The 23,022-nt window shown below is 32.9% G+C and overlaps 1 protein-coding gene across 1 annotated transcript in view; it reads right to left on the reverse strand.

The window, feature by feature from the left end:
• Window positions 1-825: 825 nt before the first annotated feature.
• The window catches only part of LOC131696373 (uncharacterized), a 67,389-nt gene continuing 45,192 nt past the window's right edge, over window positions 826-23,022 (reverse strand). The window contains exon 2 of the mRNA XM_058984918.1: window positions 826-878. Coding sequence (XP_058840901.1) covers window positions 826-878 — 53 coding nt within the window. The remainder of the gene's footprint in view (window positions 879-23,022) is intronic.

Below are 23,022 nucleotides of genomic sequence, written 5' to 3' on the forward strand. Positions count from 1 at the left end.
AAAACATAATTCTTAAATTCTAATGCATGATTAAACAGCTTACCTGTGAAATAACCATCCTCGATTCACGCTTTGAAGAAAATATGATTGTTGACATCTCAGCTCGTTGACAGCTCAAGCAGTTGACCTAACGGGTGATACAAAAGTATTCCCATGAACACCCAGTTGGTATAATTTACCCTCGAATATTTTCTATGTTTTCTTCCAAATGAAATAGGGTAAAGCCGATAATAGCGGTACCATATATTTATCGGATTGTGCAACATGAAACCACAAACTGAACCTGACTTATAAATTAGGGCGCCCTAGAAATTATTAAGATATTTGTGCATAAGTGTGTGAGTGGAAATCATGAATCAGAAGGGAAGCTTGCATGAATGATAGTGTATGAATGAGCGATGCAAATGGTTAGTGGGTAGACTGATCGAGGAAGAATGAGAAAGAGTATGATTGTGAAAGACATGAATGTGAGTATGTAAAGGGAAGGAAAGGAAGAGAAACAATTGTTATTAAATTTGTTTTTGTCTTTGGCGAATGGCTTTAGACAGTATCGGGATAGAAGAAAGACGGTATTAGAGTTTTGTCTTGTCTTCTACGAATTACATAACCTATTTTGTCTGGGCGGCAGCTGTTGACTTTTTATTCTGGAAGAGCATGGGGATGGCAAATGCTTATTTTTTCTGACGGACCCTGAGATAGCTAATTCACATTTCCAAATATGACCAAAATCACAAAAGTAGGCTGAGGCATGGCGAGTCTCACCGTTGGAGATTCACATAAATTGGAAGAAAAGAGCTCCCTAACGGGAAAAATCATTGTTTCAAATTAACTAGTATCTCCGAGGGAAGTAGGCCCATAGTTAAGGTCAATCTCTATATCTGTTTCGAGATTAAAGATTACAAATAGTATTACTTTTTTTTTGCTTAATCTATAAAACAATTATTGCTTCGGCATGGCGAGTCTCACCGCATAAGAATCCCAGAATGATCTGGAAGAAAAGAGCTCCGTGCTACGGAAAAATCATTGTTTCAAATTAATTGGAAACTTTAGGGGAAGTAGGCCCATGCCGATGAGTCATTAAAAAAAAACCCTTGTTTTTTTTCATCCCGACTCCGGGAGGATTGTAACCTCCGAGTCCGGTTACATTAACTGCTTCCAATATATACGTGCACAATTGGAGTAAAAACACATGTAAATAAATCTATTGATGAATCTTATCCTCTATTCCTTAGCTAAACATAAAATTATTTATAGTATTAAACTAGCTTAAACACTAATATTAACATTTCCTATTCCAACATGGTGTCAGAATTTGTCCCATTAAATAAACGCAAATGAATTAAAACAAATGAATTAAATTTATATTAAATTACTTAAGACTATGAATATACCCTATTATTGAATTTAAAATCAAATTTGAACTTGCTATAAAATGTTCCCATACCCCTTGACGCCATAATCCTAACTCTTTGACATTTCCCTGAGTCCCACTACGCAACGGATATTCTCCTGTCATTCGGCACCGACTTTCACATTCAGGACATCAATAAAGATAAATACGGATGGAAGCGATGGATCAGGCCTCATTTTTCGTAACAAAAGTTAAGCAATATAAAGTGTGCATATTAAAATTAAAATAATCATTCCAGTGACAAAAGTGACACGTGAAAGCAGAAGCCGACCGACCGACAACCCTGCACTGGGAGAGTTCGATTGTGTGCACGGTGGCCCCAGCTTTACAAAGTCGACCAGTTGGCCCAATCCGGGTGTGGACCTAGCCCGACCGGTTTCTTTCGTCGACGACGAAACAATCGATCCTGCGACCAACATCGAGGAAAGATTTCTGCTGCTGTAGCTGCTGCCGCTGGAGGGCGGTTTGATTTATGTTGCGCCAAATCGAGCAATCGTCGTGACAAGCAGATGGAGACGCCGTTTGCTACTCCACCGACATTGGAGGAATATTGAGGCCGGAAGTAATGGCACAGAAACCGTAAGCGCGTGTAAATCTTTTCCTTTTATTCTTTTCCTTCCAAAAAAAAAAACAAAATTTCTTATTAAAATATTAAATGAATAAAATGGCCTTGTCTTATTATGCATGTATGAACATATTTGTTTAAAATCTTTACTGCCAGAGCCTTTTTCACAAAATATTTTCGGTTGGTTCTGCAGTTAGGGAAGACAGTCCGCAATTCTTCCGGAGCCAATTGCCCCCGCCGGGCAAACGATAGTGATAAGTAACACCGTGTACTCAGTATTCACTGGAATCAAAGAATCTTCTACTCAGAAACTATTCAATTTGTAGAAAAAATATTAAATATTAAAAGTTGCCTTTTCGCTTGAGCTCATCGAAATTGTTTTTGCAATGCATATTTGTTTTTGCTATGTAACTTATGTATTCTGCAAATACTAGAAGCAAATTTAAGTGCAAATACTAGAAGCAAATTTTAAGAACCAAAAGCATTTTATTATTTCTTGAAATCATTTAGATTAGGTAAAAAATTCGGAATGGATCTCCCATTACATCACGAGAAAATACAATTATAACAGATCACTGGTCGTTTAGTGTAAACTTGGATTGTCTTCAGTTTATAACTGTAATATCTCGCATAGTATTTTGGTATCCACTCCAGATTTTTTCACAAAAAAAAAGATTAAACATAATTTTTGTTATATAACAAAAATATTTTTTTTGTTTTTTTCGGTAAGCTCATGCAAAAACAACTTTTTGTAAATAATATTTTTTTCCATGCATCAAATACTTTTCGAGTTATCAGTGATTCAAAAGTGTTCGTTTTTATAAACTTCAAAAGTTAAAAATCTAATAATTTGAAAAAAGGATCATATTCAGCCAAAACAAAAAATACGTGTCAATTATTTTTAGCTAAAGAATGCAAGAAAAAAATTTGGAACGAATTCAAATTTTGGTTGTAAATCTGACGGGGGATGACCCATATAACCATGGTTGTGAGAAGTTGAATATAGTTATTCTCCCTTGTATAAAATGTGTTGAAGGGAATAAGTGCGTTCAACCGAATATTTGAGCCAATATTTTCCAGTCGCATTTATAAAAAATTATTAACACCAGGTCGAAATTTCTCCCTGTTCTGAATACAAATTCTCTGAAAATTCCAGGTTTTTCCAGGTCAACTAGAATTCCCTGAAACTCCCTGATTTTCCAGGTTTTTTCCAGGAATCGCCACCCTGTAAAGCTGTAATTTTTTCACGTTTGAGAATGGTTTTATCGGTTTAATGTGGTGTAGTATTTCACTTCCCTGACTAAGTGCCAAGAATACAATGGCACCAGCTACTCTCACTGTGGAGGATAAGTTGAACGAGCATTGCTCTCCCCCACAACTAACAGGAAGATGAGAGCAAAGTAGGCAGAGCTGCGGCATCACACTATGTGGTGTCGGTTATTCATCACCAACAAATTTTAATTTCACAAAAAACGGGCAAAACTTGCCTTCCTAGCCCAGTTAAGGATCGCTACCGGAGTAGCAACAACATCGGAAGAGCTCGTTTGATGTTGACCTAGTCAGTTGGATTAGAACAAATCTGCCAGACCTTAGTGCAGCTTGTGATAAGCACCACTAAGAGTGAAATAATTTGCTAAAATTGCAGCAAAATAACTTTTTAACACCATTTTGAGCGACTTAGTGGAATGCAACATTTTAATTGTAGCACATAGCGAAATATTACTTTCCTTAACCCTCCGAAAGTCGCGCATATGTCCTACCGAACGAGCAACCGCTGGTACCCTAACACGATTTCGCAAAAATTTCAGAGCAGCGTACACTCATAGCCGTAAGCACAAAGGCGTACTAACTGTTTTTAAACCGGACTAACTTTTAAACCGGCCTAAAATATTAGGTAAGCTTTAATCAAACGATGCTGTCATTTATATGGCTGCGTTCTGATCTACGTTACACGTCAATGTTAAAAAACAACAAATTCAAGTTAAAGAAAATGATTAAATTCATTCCGAAATTTTCTCGCAGTAAAATAGCTTTTCTTCGTCAAATATCTCATTCCATAGTGTTTGAGAACAATTTTGTCAACTTGTAGCCGATATGTTTCTGAACTTAGAACTTTAACGTGTTGGATAGTTGAAAGTTGGCCGAGGTGTACAGCACTTTAAAGTGACTTAATATGAAATACACAAAAGAAAATAAATTGGTATACATATGCATGTTTTTATTCAGTTTGAATAGGCGCTCGTCGAGTTAGAGGTGGCCGAACCATCGGTTGTAATTGGTGCCATGATAGTTATTTCTCGACAAGCATATGATTACGGCTTAAAAGCCAACTGTCAAAATTCTCTTAGAAAGGAAATTCCGGACAAACCGTTACTGGATAAACACAGTTCATAGCAGTTAATGGAAGAGAAAACTTTTTTCTTTTGTTTACTGCCAACATCTGTGATTGGCGAGTAACGGTTTGTCCGGAATTTCCTTTTAAAGATAATTTTGACAGTTGGCTTTTAAGCTGACAGTTAATGGGTTATTCCACTGTTATTGAAAATGCGTAGTTTTCTACGCATTAATTGGTATTTTATTTTATTAGTGTAGTTCGACAGTGCTTGTCTTTCCTACCTGATAAACTGGGTTATATATTGCCATTTTTATTGCGAGCAAAGAGAGCCATATTTATCCAGAAGAAAGCCGAAGAGAAGATTGAAAATAACGAAATGTATACAAGAGAAGCATGACCAATTTTTGCATATTTTTGTCTTCCTCCGGTAACATGATGCTGCCATTTGCATTGCTGCGCTCTGATCAGCAATACACGGCAATGTTTAAAACTGTACAATGAAATCAATTTACGTTCACTGTTTATGCCATTTAATAGCCTGATGTATTTTTGTTTTTGAAACGATTTTGAAATCCTCGGTTTAGCTTGAGGGTTTACACCACTGTAGAGCACGAAAAAATAGGTTTGTTTCGAGAATTTTTTATTGCTCAATAAAAAGTCGAATCGACATCTTGTTGAATGGGATTTATAACATAAGTATTGTATCAAACAAAATATTTGTTTCGAGCAATTTCATCACAAGATGGCGGCTCTGCAGCATTTTCACCTCATGCGCGTTTTTTGGAAGGAGTCCACGGCCGGAAATCTATCTCCCGTGATTTTTGACCTAGCGCCAAAAACTTAAGATTTTCTGATTCCTTATGTCAATAGCGATGTAGGTAGGATTTTTTCGATATTTTGATTTTACGCGAAATGGCGCACTTTTCAGTGAAAAAAAGTCGAAAATATTATAAAAATCTACACAAAATCGTTAATCAATAAAAAGGCAAGCAATAAAAAAAATTAATCCTAAGTACTTCTCCAGTCACGTATCAATGTTGAATATACTGTGAAAATTTGAAAGCGATCAAAAATCATTTGTTCGAGTTACATTTCGGCCAGTGTTTTCGAGAAAAACGCGGTTAAAGTTTGCAGTACACATGGGATATACATAAGAGGCGTTGCGGCCAAATTGAAAATATGCTTCTCTAACATTACACTTAGTAGTCAGACAGTTCAGCCAAATCTGTCTGTTTCAAATGAAATCAAATGCTTATAGAAAAAGAGTGGAAGCTTACATCTTTTGAAAAGTTTGTGTCAGTTCCTGTTCTCCAAGACATGAAAAATGCCATAAAAATTACTTATTTGCTTCAGATAATTATGTCGTCCATGTAATGGAAATCTAACATTTTAGCCTGGTGGGGCTTTTATACCATCCTACCCAACTACTCTACTAACCATGCATATAGAATTTGGCAGACCTACTTTGCTGAAAATGAAGTAATTTAGATTATCAGCACGATTTCCCAATCAAGCCTGAAATACCAAAAGTCCAGTAATTTTAATTAATAAGACCGATTTAATCCCCCTAGCAGTGAGATGAGACATTTCTTACACACTTCACTATTGGATTAGTTTGCAGAACTCACGAGAAGTAGGCACCCAACTAGAGGTGGGATGAAAACAGTTTCTAGTCTTGCACGAATAAAATTTCGAATAAACTGAATAAATTATAGAAATCAACAAAACGACCGAAATAAAAAAGTAAATCAAAAAATGAAATAATAGGTTTTTAAATTCATAAAATAAGTAGAAAAATTAATATAAATCAAAATTATAAAATACACGAATCAAATTAGATTAGGTTACTAAATAAAAATTAAGATTATATTTAGAAATAGTTATAAGATTAATAAAATAAATTGACTCACACTAACAAATTGAATGAAATATAACGAATGACTGAACATGAAATGCATAAAATTAAAGATATGAATAAAATGAATCAAAAGAATCAAAGGAATCAAAGGAATCAAATGAATCAAATGAATTAAATGAATCAAATGAATCAAATGAATCAAATGAATCAAATGAATCAAATGAATCAAATGAATCAAATGAATCAAATGAATCAAATGAATCAAATGAATCAAATGAATCAAATGAATCAAATGAATCAAATGAATCAAATGAATCAAATGAATCAAATGAATCAAATGAATCAAATGAATCAAATGAATCAAATGAATCAAATGAATCAAATGAATCAAATGAATCAAATGAATCAAATGAATCAAATGAATCAAATGAATCAAATGAATCAAATGAATCAAATGAATCAAATGAATCAAATGAATCAAATGAATCAAATGAATCAAATAAATCAAATGAATCGATTGAAGTAAATGAATCAAATGAATCAAATGAATCAAATGAATCAAATGAATCAAATGAATCAAATCAATCAAATGAATCAAATGAATCAATTGAATCAAATGAATCAAATGAATCAAATGAATCAAATGAATCAAATGAATCAAATGAATCAAATGAATCAAATGAATCAAATGAATCAAATGAATCAAATGAATTAAATGAATCAAATTAATCAAATGAAACAAATGAATCAAATGAATCAAACGAATCAAATGAATCAAATGAATCAAATGAATCAAATGAATCAAATGAATCAAATGAATCAAATGAATCAAATGAATCAAATGAATCAAATGAATCAAATGAATCAAATGAATCAAATGAATCAAATGAATCAAATGAATCAAATAAATCAAATGAATCAAATGAATCAAATGAATCAAATGAATCAAATGAATCAAATGAATCAAATGAATCAAATGAATCAAATGAATCAAATGAATCAAATGAATCAAATGAATCAAATGAATCAAATAAATCAAATGAATCAAATGAATCAAATGAATCAAATGAATCAAATGAATCAAATGAATCAAATGAATCAAATGAATCAAATGAATCAAATGAATCAAATGAATCAAATGAATCAAATGAATCAAATGAATCAAATGAATCAAATGAATCAAATGAATCAAATGAATCAAATGAATCAAATGAATCAAATGAATCAAATGAATCAAATGAATCAAATGAATCAAATGAATCAAATGAATCAAATGAATCAAATGAATCAAATGAATCAAATGAATCAAATGAATCAAATGAATCAAATGAATCAAATGAATCAAATAAATCAAATAAATCAAATAAATCAAATAAATCAAATGAATCAAATGAATCAAATGAATCAAATGAATCAAATGATTCAAATTAATCAAATAAATCAAATGAATCAAATGAATTAAATGAATCAAATGAATCAAATTAATCTAATGAATCAAATGAATCAAATGAATCAAATATATCAAATGAATCAAATGAATCAAATGAATCAAATGAATCAAATGAATCAAATGAATCAAATGAATCAAATGAATCAAATGAATCAAATGAATCAAATGAATCAAATGAATCAAATGAATCAAATGAATCAAATGAATCAAATAAATCAAATGAATCGATTGAAGCAAATGAATCAAATGAATCAAATGAATCAAATGAATCAAATCAATCAAATGAATCAAATGAATCAAATGAATCAAATGAATCAAATGAATCAAATGAATCAAATGAATCAAATGAATCAAATGAATCAAATGAATCAAATGAATTAAATGAATCAAATTAATAAAATGAAACAAATGAATCAAATGAATCAAACGAATCAAATGAATCAAATGAATCAAATGAATCAAATGAATCAAATGAATCAAATGAATCAAATGAATCAAATGAATCAAATGAATCAAATGAATCAAATGAATCAAATGAACCAAATGAATCAAATGAATCAAATGAATCAAATGAATCAAATGAATCAAATGAATCAAATGAATCAAATGAATCAAATGAATCAAATGAATCAAATGAATCAAATGAATCAAATGAATCAAATGAATCAAATGAATCAAATGAATCAAATGATTCAAATGATTCAAATGATTCAAGTGAATCAAATGAATCAAATGAATCAAATGAATCAAATGAATCAAATTAATCTAATGAATCAAATGAATCAAATGAATCAAATATATCAAATGAATCAAATGAATCAAATGAATCAAATGAATCAAATATATCAAATGAATCAATTGATTCAAATGAAACAAATGTATCTAATTTGTGGATATTTTTGGTCTTTGATCCGTTATTTCTCATGAAAGTTCGTACCAATATAACGAATGTGCAGCTGATACAATTCATGGTTTATTCGCCTGTGCCACGTTCCGTCTTCCATCTCAACTCCACCATAGATGGTACGCAACACCTTTCGTTCGAAAACTCCAAGGGCGCGTTGGTCCTCAACGAACATAGTCCAGGTCTCGTGGCCGCAGAGGACCACCGATCTAATCAGCGTCTTGTAGATAATCAACTTAGTGCGGCGGCGAATTTTGTTCGACCGGAGCGTCCTCCGAAGTCCAAAGTAGGCACGATTTCCCGCCAAGATCCGTCTCTGAATTTCTCTGCTGTTATCATTGTCGTCGGTTATCAGTGAGCCCAAATACATGAATTCGTCGACCATCTCGATTTCGTCACCGTCAATCCGCACTCGGGTGGGAGGTTCACATTGTCTAGAACCTCTTCCTCTCATGCATTTTGTCTTCGAAACGTTGATGGCAAGTCCAATCCTCCTGGTTTCAGCTTTTAGTCTTTGAGCATATATTTCATTCAAAATTCAATAGAGATACGAATAGTTTAAATATCGCACGTGGGATGTCTCTTTTGAAAATTTTCATGTCAAACTTTCATATTACCCAGTTAAGCCAAATATTTTTCTGATATAGCCATGAATTTCCTTAATTATAGTGTAGATAAAGGCTTTGAATACAATTGAATTAAAGTTAAGTTGATGTAGCAGCAGTCAAAAAATAGTTTTGTTTTCTCAAACCTTCGCAATTACAATTAATAAATATTTCAGATTGGCAGAAGATCTTATCACACAACTTAGAAATTGATACAGAAATAGCTAGATAGATGCGATAGAAGAGAAACAGAGAGTGAGAGATGGGGGGGCGTGTGAGGAATGGCAAATGTTGGTTAATGCAGTGACATTATTTTTATAGGTATATTATTATGATATATTGATTTCTTATATTCTTGTCATAAATAATGTAAGTAGTAATTTTTGAGCCATAACCAGTATAACCTAAGTCTTGCAAAAGAGCTAAATTTTTGCTAGATTTTTGGGCTTCAAACAAACTTACTACTTTACTTTCGGTGACGCCACGAGTATAATTATATGAGAAATCTTTTATCTCACTATTAGGTGAATTACTTGTTGATCTGTGTATTGATATACCATCCAACATTTACCTCATGATTGAACGCAATGCCTAATCCAAGGAATAAATACTAGAACTCACTGTTTCTTTATCAACAAATTATTTTGTCATTGAAGTGAACTTATATATTGATTTTTAAGAAATAGTTAATTTATTATAAAGGTAATTCACAAAATGTTCCCAACATCGAATTTCTTGAATCACGTAGATGTGTTTTCATATCCCGATATTCAAAATCGGTTTATATTTGCCCCTAAAACACCAGTAAAGCAATACTCTGTATGAAACAATCTCATTTTTAGTTAGTGGAAATTGGTAAGCGTGGACTAAAAATACAAAATGTTTAATATCTCCGCCGCTCGAGCACGGATTTTGACAATCTGTAGCTTGTTAGAAAGGTATTTTTACAAGCTTTCTGTTTATGTGCAGTTTGTGGGACAATATTATATTGTTCTGAAATTATTTGCGAAAAACCTGCTGTGTTTTGACAAAATCGTCCATATCTCAGAAAGTAAACAACATATCGAAAATCAAAAATAATAGTGTCAAATGGCAACGTTAGGCCTTTCATTTGAAACTAGTTTCATTAAGATTGGTTCAGCCATTGCTGAGATAATTACATGACATTTTGTACATACATACATACACACATACACACACACACATACACACATACAGACATTGTCTCAATTTGTCGAGCTGAGTCGATTGTTATATGAGACTCGGCCGTCCGGGTCTCGGACAAAGTTTTCAAAGTTTGAGCGAATCCTATGCATTTCTTTTGTAAGAAATGTAAAAATTACAATTAGTTACTTCCTATAGTCTGATAATGAATTGACAATTATAAATTTACAAATTGAACCTGATACTGGATGCAGACAGTGAATCTTAAGGAGGCTCCTCGACGAAATGCAATGTAAATAATATTACTCAAAATTTCTTGGACCAATCGTTCTGAATTTTGCACAGTTTTGCCTTTCTCAATAGAAAGGTATTGCAATTGCTCTGAAAACCGACTTTTTAACGGAGGCCCGGAGGGCCGAGTGACATATACCGTTCGATTCAGTTCGTCGAGTTCGGCAAATGTCTGTGTGTGTGTATGTATGTGTGTGTGTATGTGCGTCTGTGTGTGTGTACGCGAACACAATCTCACTCACTTTTCTCAGAGATGGATGAACCGATTTTTACAAACTTAGTCCCAAATGAAAGGTGCAACGTTCCCATAGGCTGCTATTGAATTTCTAATGGATCCGACTTCCGGTTCCGGAATTACAGGGTGATAAGTACGAACACGCAGAAAATGTCGATTTTAATAAATTCTGCAATGAATGTATAAAGGTGAAAATTTTTCCAAAATATGACCACAACTGCTTCGATTTGTAGTATTAGGTCACTAACATCCATTCAAAGTCTATTTGGCCACATTGGCCACCATCCTCGGTTCCGGAAGCCCCGGCGGAAGTATCTAAATTCAGAATAACAGTCACATCGGTTTCTCGGAGATGGCTAGACCGATTCGACTAAACTTGGCCTCAAATGAAAGGTATTGCGTCCCCGTAAATGGCTATTTAATTTCATCCCGATCCGACTTCCGGTTCCGGAGTTGCAGGTTGTGGCGTGCGATCACATAGCAAATTGTGATTCAAACCGATACTCCGATGAAAGCAAAAAAGGTAAAAATTTCGCTAAAATGTCTCTCAAACAACTTAAATTTGCTGTTCTAGGTCACCGACGGCCAACCAAACTTTCGTTGACTACATTAACCACCATAGACGGTTCCGGAAGTGCCCGGGAAAAGCGGCCATCTTTCATAACTAGCAAACTCATATCAGTTTCTCGGAAATGGTTGGGTCGATTTTCACAAACTTAGTCCCAAATGATAGCTATATTATCCCCACAGATGTCTATAAAATTTCGCACGGATCGCTTGTATGGTTCCGGAAATATAGACTGAACGGTCCGGTCACACATGAAATTCCCATATAAGCCTGAACTCATATTTTTTTTCAAAGGGGGGACCCCATGAAATTTCAGAAATCGAATTCGTATTTTTGATGCCAAACATCTTTAAAATGCATGAAACGTCGAGATTTTATGTTATCTCGAAAAACATTTTTTTTATAAAAATCGACTTTTTGGGACTTTGCCGATTTCGCACCTTTTTTCAGTTCAATATTACCGTGGCTGTTTTTTCTTTTTCAAAATTTTAGAACTCGAATAATGATTTATTTTCCTGTATATAGTTGTCATGTGAGGTATAATAATAAAATGTAATATATGCATTTAAAAGTTTTTAATGAATATAAACAACGCACACATTCTCGTGATTCATGATTGAGAAAGGCACAATTGCACCGCTAGGTGGATTAAAATAGGTTTTTCTTCTTCATATCATCGCCCAGGCAACTACAAGAGCTTTTTGCAAAGTGCTAAATATTATTGTTTTACAATAACATGTTAATCGTTGTTTTAGCAGTAATCGGACTTTGGTTTAAAAGTGCTACGAAAAAATCGTAAATCGACCAAAAAATAAAAGCTCCCTTAATTACTTGTGAAATGCTGTGAAAAACAACTGTGTGTTTGGTTATGGTTTTTGAGTTATGGTGTATACCGCAAAACAAGTTTTCGATATGGCGCCGGACTGAAAAGACAAACAATCTTTGTATCGAAAAAAAATCAAGTATCTAATTTTTTGCCGATAATACCTTACACAACCCCCCTTAAGTTCCGACACAATTTAGGCGATTTTTCCATATTCAACTTTTTGCGTCAATTTGTCAAGTCATCTGTCTAGTCTCAGCTTTCACAACTCTTTCATACCCTGTGCATATCTGTTCTATCATTTAACGAAAATTTGTACTACAGCGAAAATGCAAATTGTTCAAGATATGCTAGAAAATTATAAATTGCGAAACAATACAAGCAAGCTCCGATAACATTTAAATAACGGTCAAAACGAGAATATGTGTAGCAGCCTGTTTGCCGTCATATTTAAAAGTGTTATTTCGACTATATGGCATGGCTTCATTTACAATTTTTTATTCAATCTTAGTTTTGAACTCTTTCGAAAGCAGTAAAAAAATAAATAAACTGTGATTGTATATTCTTTTCTTTTCCTCTTGTTAAAATAACTAAAAAATTGTGAGCAAATTAAACGTCACTTATTTTGATAGCCATAGGTACAGGCCCGACGAGAGGGGGGGGGTCAGGGGGGGCAACTACCCTGGGGCCCGGGTCTGTTTTGGGGGCCCGCATTTTTAACTGAATTAAATTTATTTTAATTTAATTGTTGAAGTTTATTGTTTCTGTCGACACTGCAAATATATTATATAACTACGTTCCAATCGTTCCAATGGTTTTCTGAAGTACGTGAACGTAACCCAATTAAATTCATTTAACAGTGCAATTGAACCATTCTGGTTTCATTTATCGCAAGTGTTTGTCAAAGTGTACAGTATGAAGTTGTATACAATTTATCATATTCTTAGCTAACTGTTACTAATAAAAGTTGGATATTTTCGGAATGGGGTTGACGAGTAAATGACGAAAATCTATGAATGAAGCGATTTTGAAAACCAACATGGCGAATTCTAGTTAAGACATCTCTATAAGGGATCATCCATAAATGATGTAGCATTATATGGGGGAGGGGGAGTATTGTATTTTGTGATGATGTGTGACGACAGGGAGGTAGTGGGTCAGGTCATGCGACGTAGCTTTTTTAAAGGGGAATAACTAACATCGTTTTTTATTTTTTTTAATTTTACGTTGACAAGGGGGGGGGGGAATTACCGTCAAGCTACGTAATTACCAGGGGGTGGTACTTAGAGGTTTGTGTAGAGATATAGGTATATTGATTTGTGATGCGGATGATATGATTATAGAAAACTTTTCTCAACCAGAAGACGCTATATTGGCCTTCAAAAGGGCATCGCTCATCTATTCGTCAAACCTGCTTAAAAATACCCTCATAGTTTATACAGATATTGTTCGAAAAATATGGGAATTTAACTAGATACTTATTCTACCCATTAGTTTCCACCAAAAGTCGAAACTCTTTCTCTCACAACTCTCTGTCTCAATCTTTCTAACAGCAGATTTCGCTGTTGGATCACAGTCATCGCATTCAGAATGTTTTCTCTCTGAATGTCAGCGCAAATGTAACATGATTCCAAAACCGATTTTACCATGTTCAGAAACCAATAAAGAAAATTCGTTCAGGTCATAGTGACAACTGCAATAGCTGCATCCAGTTCCTCAAAATCAACAACATGTACCAACAATAAGAAACAAGGTAGCATCAGTAACGCGAAATTTCACATTCAGTTGCCTATTTCTGAATAATTCAACATTCAGTTTCAATGCTTCCCTCATTAATTCACTGCCAAACTGACCGAAGCATTCATTTGTTATTATGTGGACAGTTTTTTTTACATTTTCGAGCATAACTGAACTGCATAATCTATATTTGGTGCACTTTTGCTTGATGATCTCAGAGCTAGTATAGAAACAAAATTCAGTTTGCTCCTGAAACCGAATATATGCGTTGTACCGAAAAAGCGAAGAACGAGGGAAACAAACAAACCTTCGATTCATCGCGGCGGGCATGAATTGAATTTTGTTTCTCTTTCAAGCTCACAAAGGGATGTCAATTTTTCTACGCTCGGATTCTGGGCAGCATTAACGATGGTAGCATTAACGTGCGTCAAGGGAGCATGAACGATGGCGATATGGACTGTATGGCAATGCCGCAAAAAAGGTTTCCAATCGCAATGGCAAATCGGACGCAAGTAATTCTAATGGCCAGCCACAAATATTCCTTCATTATTTTTATTTTTTCCATCTATTACTTATTTAAAATACTGACGACTCTGTTAAGCTAACGCATTGAATCGTGTCAAATAAACAATATTCAAAAAAAATAGTTTAATTGAAACGGTTGCATCCGTATAGTTTCTCTAATCGATATTGAAATAAGAAGTCATATATGGTAGGGCCCGTCAGTACTTCAAACCCCGGGGCCCGGCGCGGCTCTCGACGGCCCTGCATAGGTAAACTAACAAATGAAAACAATTTTCATCTCTGAATCCGATTATAAAATTTCGTTCGACAGTGTGTTTCAATATGATTCGACTTCTGCTAACCTGCAATATAACTCTTCGATGTGGCGTTTTGAAATGAGCGTGTAGCACCTTCTAGATATAGGACGATAAAGAATATTAAAAAGATTGCATTTAAAATTCGATTACACCTGTTTTTCGTACGGGATAAAACTTGCTTACTTGCCCTCATATGGTTTGTGTGCAACGTGGGGCATAATATTGCACATGAAGGTCAAAAAGTTGATTCAAATTATTGAGATGTATGCAAGAGGAACATGACGGCCTTTTACACTGTTTACGTTTGGTTTCAGGATGCAGCCATTTCTGCAATGACAGGTACTAACGTCTTAGGCCGGACTAAACTCAGGCCTAAAATCAAAAATAGTACCGTGTGGCGGTACCAACTAGATTCAAGCTTACCGCTATCAGTGCACTAGCGCGACTGCCGGAAGGTTAATTTGTAGTAATTTTTATTTGTTTTTCATTTTCATTGTTTTGTGAAAGAAATTAGCAATATTTGGTGAACTCATCTTCGCCACCTTGAAACGAAGGGTTAGTCGGGCAAAATAAATCTGAACCAGAGTAATAGTTAACTTAAACTTCCAATTAATTCCAAAAAAAAAATGAACCTATGCTTCTTCCAAATATTATAAAATAACAATATGGTTCACTTCTGCATTTCTTAAAAGACACCACACTGGCGCCACCATGGCACAAAAGGTTACTAGTACACTGTAAATTTTGCAGTACGTAATGACAATTCTCAGTTCAACACAATACATTATAGTAGAGGTGGCAACATTTCTAGATTAGGGACACTGGACATAATCAAAACGATAAAACCATATGCAATTAAACATTACTTTCATGTGCGTTCTCATGTTAAAATGTTAAAGAAATGATTTCCCTTTGAATTTCACATGAAAATCCATTAAAAAGCATTTCATGTGGTGATTCAAATTAAATTCAAACAAATTCCATATGAATATGACATATTTATCCATTGAATGATCATTACCATACTATTGAGCTTTCCACATGACTTTCGCATGAAAAACATGTAATGCATTCCTACATGTAAAACAATTGATTTCACCGATTCTTCTGCCAATGAAATCTATAAGTAAAATAATGTGATATTCACGTGTAATTCATTTGAAAATTTTAGTCAATGGTATTTCTTATGATGTTGATGTGCTTTTCACACCATGTTCGCATGAATTTCATTTGAAAACCATATCTCCCACACTCGAATGAATATTAAAGTGGCAACGGTGTGTATTTAATGTGTTCATGGATTGAAATAATTCAATAGATTTCCGCATGATGTTAACGTGTTAAGTTTTTTCGGTGGAGAAAACTTTTTTGGATTTATTATCTTTCCAGCAGGAGAAAGCTACATGATTTCGTTCTAATGATCATATTTTAATACCCACATGAGATAACGATCATTGCGTAGTCTGACCAGTTCATTAAGAGGCACAATTTACAGAAAAAAGGAAACAGAAAAATATTTCGCTGATGAAAATGCTGGAAATCTCATTCTTTGCTTACACGCCCATAAACGCATAAGAGTCCCATATGGATTTTTGACGAAAATGAGTTATCTGTTGGATTGTATTCTGTATAACCACTGAATCACAATGAACAAATAAGATTACCAGGTTTGTTATGAAAATACCGAAAAAAATACCAAAACATGGTTGTCCCATCCATAAGGCTCAATGAGAATGTAAATCTTCAATAGTGTTTTTCTCGGCTTGCTGTTTTTTTCAATATGGGACTCTTATGCTTTTATGGGCAGTACATGTATTTGGGATAATTTTTTCTAACGCCGCTGGAGAAGATTCTGGTAGTTTAAAGCAGCATCCCTAAAATGCAGCTGATGCAAAAACAAATTACACCGATAAACCCACGATATATTTTACACTGAGCTTCAACTATTGATTCTTACGTTGCGCAGGCCTGGCAGAACTTTTTTCCATCTGTTGATTCTTACGTTGCGCAAGCCTGGCAGCATACTCAAGGTTTCAGATACACAAATACCAACACGTTAGAAAATTTGCCCACGTCTTAAAGTGTAAACATTTGACGAGCGTGCGTCATAGAAATCGTCGGCGAAAACAATTACATGAAATTCCTATATTGTTTGCTGCAAACGAATGATCGACACCTGATAAATCACAAGGAAGCTATGCCGATGTCCAATACCTTTGCTGTGAACAGAAAATTATGGTGGGATATGTTTTCTATGGCATGCAGCTAAATTTCGATTTACGCTAATAATCACACAGATGCACTGATTATCCACTGTGTATAGTGTAATTATGGCGTAATTTACGTCAAGAATCCATTGCACACTATTTTTTCCACCATAAGAGCTCAAATATTGTCAATTAACTTTCGAGAAATTCGTTTGTTTATCTCAACGATTTCTCTGACGTCACCGAAAACTATCAATTCGCGGAGTAGCAAGACTCGTTTCTGTGAGCCGTGCAATTTGCTCACCTTTCTCTTCTATACTTCTTGGGCGCGTTTGACGCTAATCGCAGAATGATTATTTATTGAGATTAAAAACCTTTCTCGTCCACAGATGGCATTACATTTATGTCCTTTACGATTGACAAATCTCTTGTTCGTTTGGAATGACATTAACAGTAAAATTGGAATTCCAAACGGAACATGACGTCTCTTTTGGGGTTTTCGATTGATTGACACTCTTGTAGTGGATTGCACTGGTTTTGCACTTTCTAGCAGAAATGTCAATGGAACATACCCAGTTTTCTGCACTTCTGCTAGAAAGTGCAAAAACGGTGCAGTTTCAGTGCACTCCATTACACCGGTGTCAATCAATCGAAAACCCCAATTATATCGATATTTTTTGTGTCAAATACTTCTTGGATTGTGCTGTATTTAGTACGTGCATACTTATCACGGGTCATGATGTGTTGCAATGCAAGATGATGTGTTCTGAAGTATTTCTCTTTTCGCATATATCGCAGTATAGGTTGTCCGCGATTCGCATTACGCTGAGCCAGTAGGGTGAGTAACTATGCCCGGCAATCAACCGGTTTAATGTTCGTGTTTCAGTATTTGATAATTTGAGGTTGTGAAACCAAGAGTTTTTGTTGATGCCTGTCTGATAATTGAAGAACTTCCTACCTTTTCCATACTCTTGGGTGTAATTAACATACCACTCTTGAGTGTCATTTGAGTAGCTCTCCTTTAACATGTTATACACGTGCGGGAATAGCATATTATGTGATATCGCATTTTGATGTACACAAGAGGGTGAATGTTTTGACGTTTCTTTGAAAAACGAGTGAAGCCAACATAATCTGGCTTTCTGGCTCGGCTAGTTGTCAAAAATGACAGCGAACGCGCTTTAAGCAACGTTCACATTGCTACGAGCCAATGTTGTTAACTCGACCTGAAACTTTTTGAATGCAAACAAACTTCATTTTGATGTGCTTAACTGGTACTCAGGTTATAAAAGCGTTCGGATTTTGTGGAGAAGAAGCGATGCAAGAGAAAGCGTGAATTTTCATATATTGTTATTAATTACTTGTTTTGATTCCAACTTTTAAACAGTGTTATACAGTTCATGTGAACAGACCTTGAAAATTTGAAACGTAGCCAGCGCTACTGGCATTTGGTGGCAGCTTCAGGCAACAAACAGTTTTCACGGGGCTGGATGTACGCCATTTCTTGCCAAAGCGTCCGCGATCTCGTTTCCTGTTGTTTTGACGTGTCCCAGGATCCACTGAATAGACGTTTTCGTGCGTGCTGCTTTCTTGATGATCTCTTGGATTACTTCGTCGCGCTCTAGATTGTCCAGCTGAATTTTGATTAATTCGCAACCTGCTTTTGAGTCCGTTAGTATCACAGCTTCTGTACTCTGATTCCTTTCCACATACTGAAGTGCCACATATATCGTTTCAATCTCTGCTGACATAGAACATACCTCATTTTCGAGTTTGAGGCTATATATATATATATATATATATATATATATATATATATATATATATATATATATATATATATATATATATATATATATATATATATATATATATATATATATATATATATATATATATATATATGTATATTTATATATATATATATATATATATATATATATATATATATATATATATATATATATATATATATATATATATATATATATATATATATATATATATATATATATATATATATATATATATATATATTATATATATATATATATATATATATATATATATATATATATATACAGGGCGTTTGGTTTCATGAGTAAGAATCTCTCGAGGGGTGATTTACTGTCATATTTGGAGCAAAAAATCGTTCTACACATACCATCAAATCACAACCGTTACAGAGTTATTGAACTTTTTGTGTAAAAAACTTGTTTATCTTAAAACACCGACTAACTCAAAAAGTATACCTTGTATTTTAAATCTTTTAGTGCCATTGGAAAGGTGAGAAAATTTTCAATTGAATAATGTTCTCATATCTTTCAGATAATTAGATTTAATTACCTTTTAGTTGTAAAGTAGTTAAAAGTTAGTGTTTTTGATGAGGTTTTTGTTAATTTTCTCAAAATAATGAATTATGATTATAGCAATATCTATTATCTAAAAGTTGGGTTTGAGAACGATTCATAATTTGTTCTTCAACATAACATTCCTATCTCTTCTCGTTTCCTTGTAATTTGACTTCTAAACTTTTCCTGTATTGACTTGCAAGTTCTTAAAAGACTCTAATCTAAAAATATGCTTTATATCGCTATTATCAGGACTTCATTGGAAAGCTGAGAAAATTTCCTTTCGATGTATGTACAGATATCTTTTAGTTAAGTGTACTACATGACTTTTTACTAGTAGTATAACTCAAAATTTGCGTTTTTTGGTGATTTTGCAATTATTCTAATTATTAATCAACTAAATTTATCGTCACTATTGTTCATTTGGTACCCCTTAATATTCTCTACAACTTGTTATTTCACACTTTATCCCTATCGCTTTTCATTTCGCTGCAATTTAATAGTTAACACAGCATGGCCTCATCACAAATGCAGTGAGTTCGAAATCGTTGTTTTTGCATATGAAACGAGAAGATAAAATGATTTTGCTTCGAAGCTAAAAGAGATAATTGAATGGAGACAAGGAAGAATTGTAGAACTTGCTGAGATGCATTCATTTCATGATAATAATGGTGAAGTTTATTATTTACTATTTTAAGAAAATAACGAAAATGCAAATAATAACACTAACTTTAAACTAATTAACTTCTAAAAGAAAACTAAATTCACTTAACTGAAAGGTATTAATACATTTTTCTCAGCAAATTTTCCTGGCTTTCGAATAAAAATAAGAAAAGGTACAATAAGTGCCATACTTTTTGAATAAGAACTAGTATTAGTGAATATGAGATAAAAATATCCAAGTTCAATAACCCAAAAACATCAAAACAAGACAAGATAAGTGTATCCTGTCAAAGAACAAATTATACAACTTTCAAGACTAACAATTTGAATTATTAAAATAGTGATGTTAACTATTAAGATTTTCGCGAAGTGAACGAAAAATCGATCAAAATTGTTAAATTTTAAATAAATTACTGTGAAAAGATTACTTAACCTCATTAGCTGTAACATTTGAGGACATTTTTCAGAGGAAAATTTTCTCACCTATCCAATGGATCTAAAAGATTTGAAATACAAAGTATATTTTTGAGTTAGAGCTATTTTAAGACAACTAAGTATTTAACACAAAAAGTTCAATAACTTAGTAACGGTTGAGATTTCATGGTATGTGTGTGTATATATATATATATATATATATATATATATATATATATATATATATATATATATATATATATATATATATATATATATATATATATATATATATATATATATATATATATATATATATATATATATATATATATATATATATATATATATATATATTATATATATATATATATATATATATATATATATATATATATATATATATAATATATATATATATATATATATATATATATATATATATATATATATATATATATATATATATATATATATATATATATATATATATATATATATATATATATATATATATATATATAATATATATATATATATATATATATATATATATATATATATATATATATATATATATATATATATATATATATATATATATATATATTATATATATATATATATATATATATATATATATATATATATATATACTATATATATATATATATATATATATATATATATATATATATATATATATATATATATATATATATATATATATATATATATATATATATATATATATATATATATATATATATATATATATATATATATATATATATATTATATATATATATATATATATATATATATATATATATATATATATATATATATATATATATATGGCATACACTCTAGGAAATCAAGTGCTACAAATGTGCGAAAGAGTTAAAGATTTGGGAGTCATTCTAGATTCAAAATTAACATTCATTGACCATTACAACACAATCATCAATAGAGCAAATAACATGCTTGGATTTATAAAGCGTTTTAGTTACAATTTTAATGATCCATATACAATTAAAACATTATACATCTCGTATGTAAGGTCAATACTGGAATATTGTAGCATAGTTTGGTCACCTTTCTCAATCACACACGAAGAAAGAATAGCATCAGTACAAAGGCAATTTTTATTGTTTGCACTAAACACTAAAAGAGCGCCGAGAATATGCAATGGTTTCATTTCTAAACGATATCATTTCGTATCGTATCGATTCAGTCGAACTTCTATCTAAACTTAATTTTAATATACCTTCCCGGCAGTTACGAATCCGAAATACATTTATAACAAACAAATATTTTACAAATTATGCCAAGTTTGGACCATTAAATCAGATGATGGCAACTTACAACAAGCACAGCGAAGCTATTGACTTAACAATGACAAAAAGCAAATTAAAAAAATATTTCAATTCTATTCGCTTATAAAGAACATCCTAAAGTAGTACTATGTAAACCAGATAGTGTTTAGTTTAGTTATTAGTATTTTATTTTTTAAGTGTATATAGTATTTTATCGTTGTAACAAAACGGTCTACTCTTGTTTGACGACAATAAATAAATAAATATTTATTTCTTATCTTGTCCGTAACATCTACATATATGACATGCAGTTTGATACATGCTTTTCCCTGTAATTAAAGTACCTTACACAACGAAAACTCATCCCAATGGATAGAACCTGTATCATTTTTAACATACATGTGTATATAATAAAGCATGTTAGAGAAATTGAATAAGATTCCGACTGTTCTACAGTAATTACTCGTGCGAGCTGTTATGCACTTTAATGGATAGAAAAAAGGTATCATCTAAACACCTGAAACGACCGACCGTTAGTATCGGCCATATAAGCGACTCTTTTATGCCAATCGACAGAAGCAAGTATGGTAGGCAAGAAGAAAGAAAAGAGAACAGTTTACTAATTTAAGGTTGGACAGAGAACGCGCAAAAATCGCAAACGAAAAAAGCAGTTCCCCTCCACAACGTGTGCTAGATCTTCATTAAAATCAATCAGCAGTACTGTATCACTATACTGTATACTGTATCTACATAAGCTGATTGATTTTTATGAAGATCCAACACACGCTGCGGAAAAAACCGCCCTTCCCGACTCCTGCGAATTCTCTGTCCAACCCTAAGGCTCACGAGACCCCTCTCGAGCACGTGCCACAATCGAACGCCCGGCAATATGCGTAAGAAAAACTGTGAACAGCCCCACCACCGGTACATCCATATAAAACCCCCTCAAAACTCCTAAAGAAAAACATCAGTCGATCTATCAGGCCATCACGACCCAAACCCTGTAAGACAGTTGCTGAAAAAACCATCGAACTAGCTGAATAGTGCCCCTGAAAACTCCCACGCACATACAATACAACCATAGTGCATGCGCTACTCAGATTGATATGCTACTATGTGTATAAAGTATACGAAAGTAATCAATGAAAACAATTAATATGACGAACACTATATAATGGACACATCAATCCAATTTGAACTACATATCTCGCCTCTTCCCTGAAAAGAGCCAATAAACAAAATTTGGGATTTTCGTTTTATTTCATATTCAGGATCTCTATTCGAAGTATTATCACCTGTAA

The sequence above is a fragment of the Topomyia yanbarensis genome, chromosome 1 (assembly GCF_030247195.1).
Source record: "Topomyia yanbarensis strain Yona2022 chromosome 1, ASM3024719v1, whole genome shotgun sequence".
Classification (NCBI taxonomy): domain Eukaryota; kingdom Metazoa; phylum Arthropoda; class Insecta; order Diptera; family Culicidae; genus Topomyia; species Topomyia yanbarensis.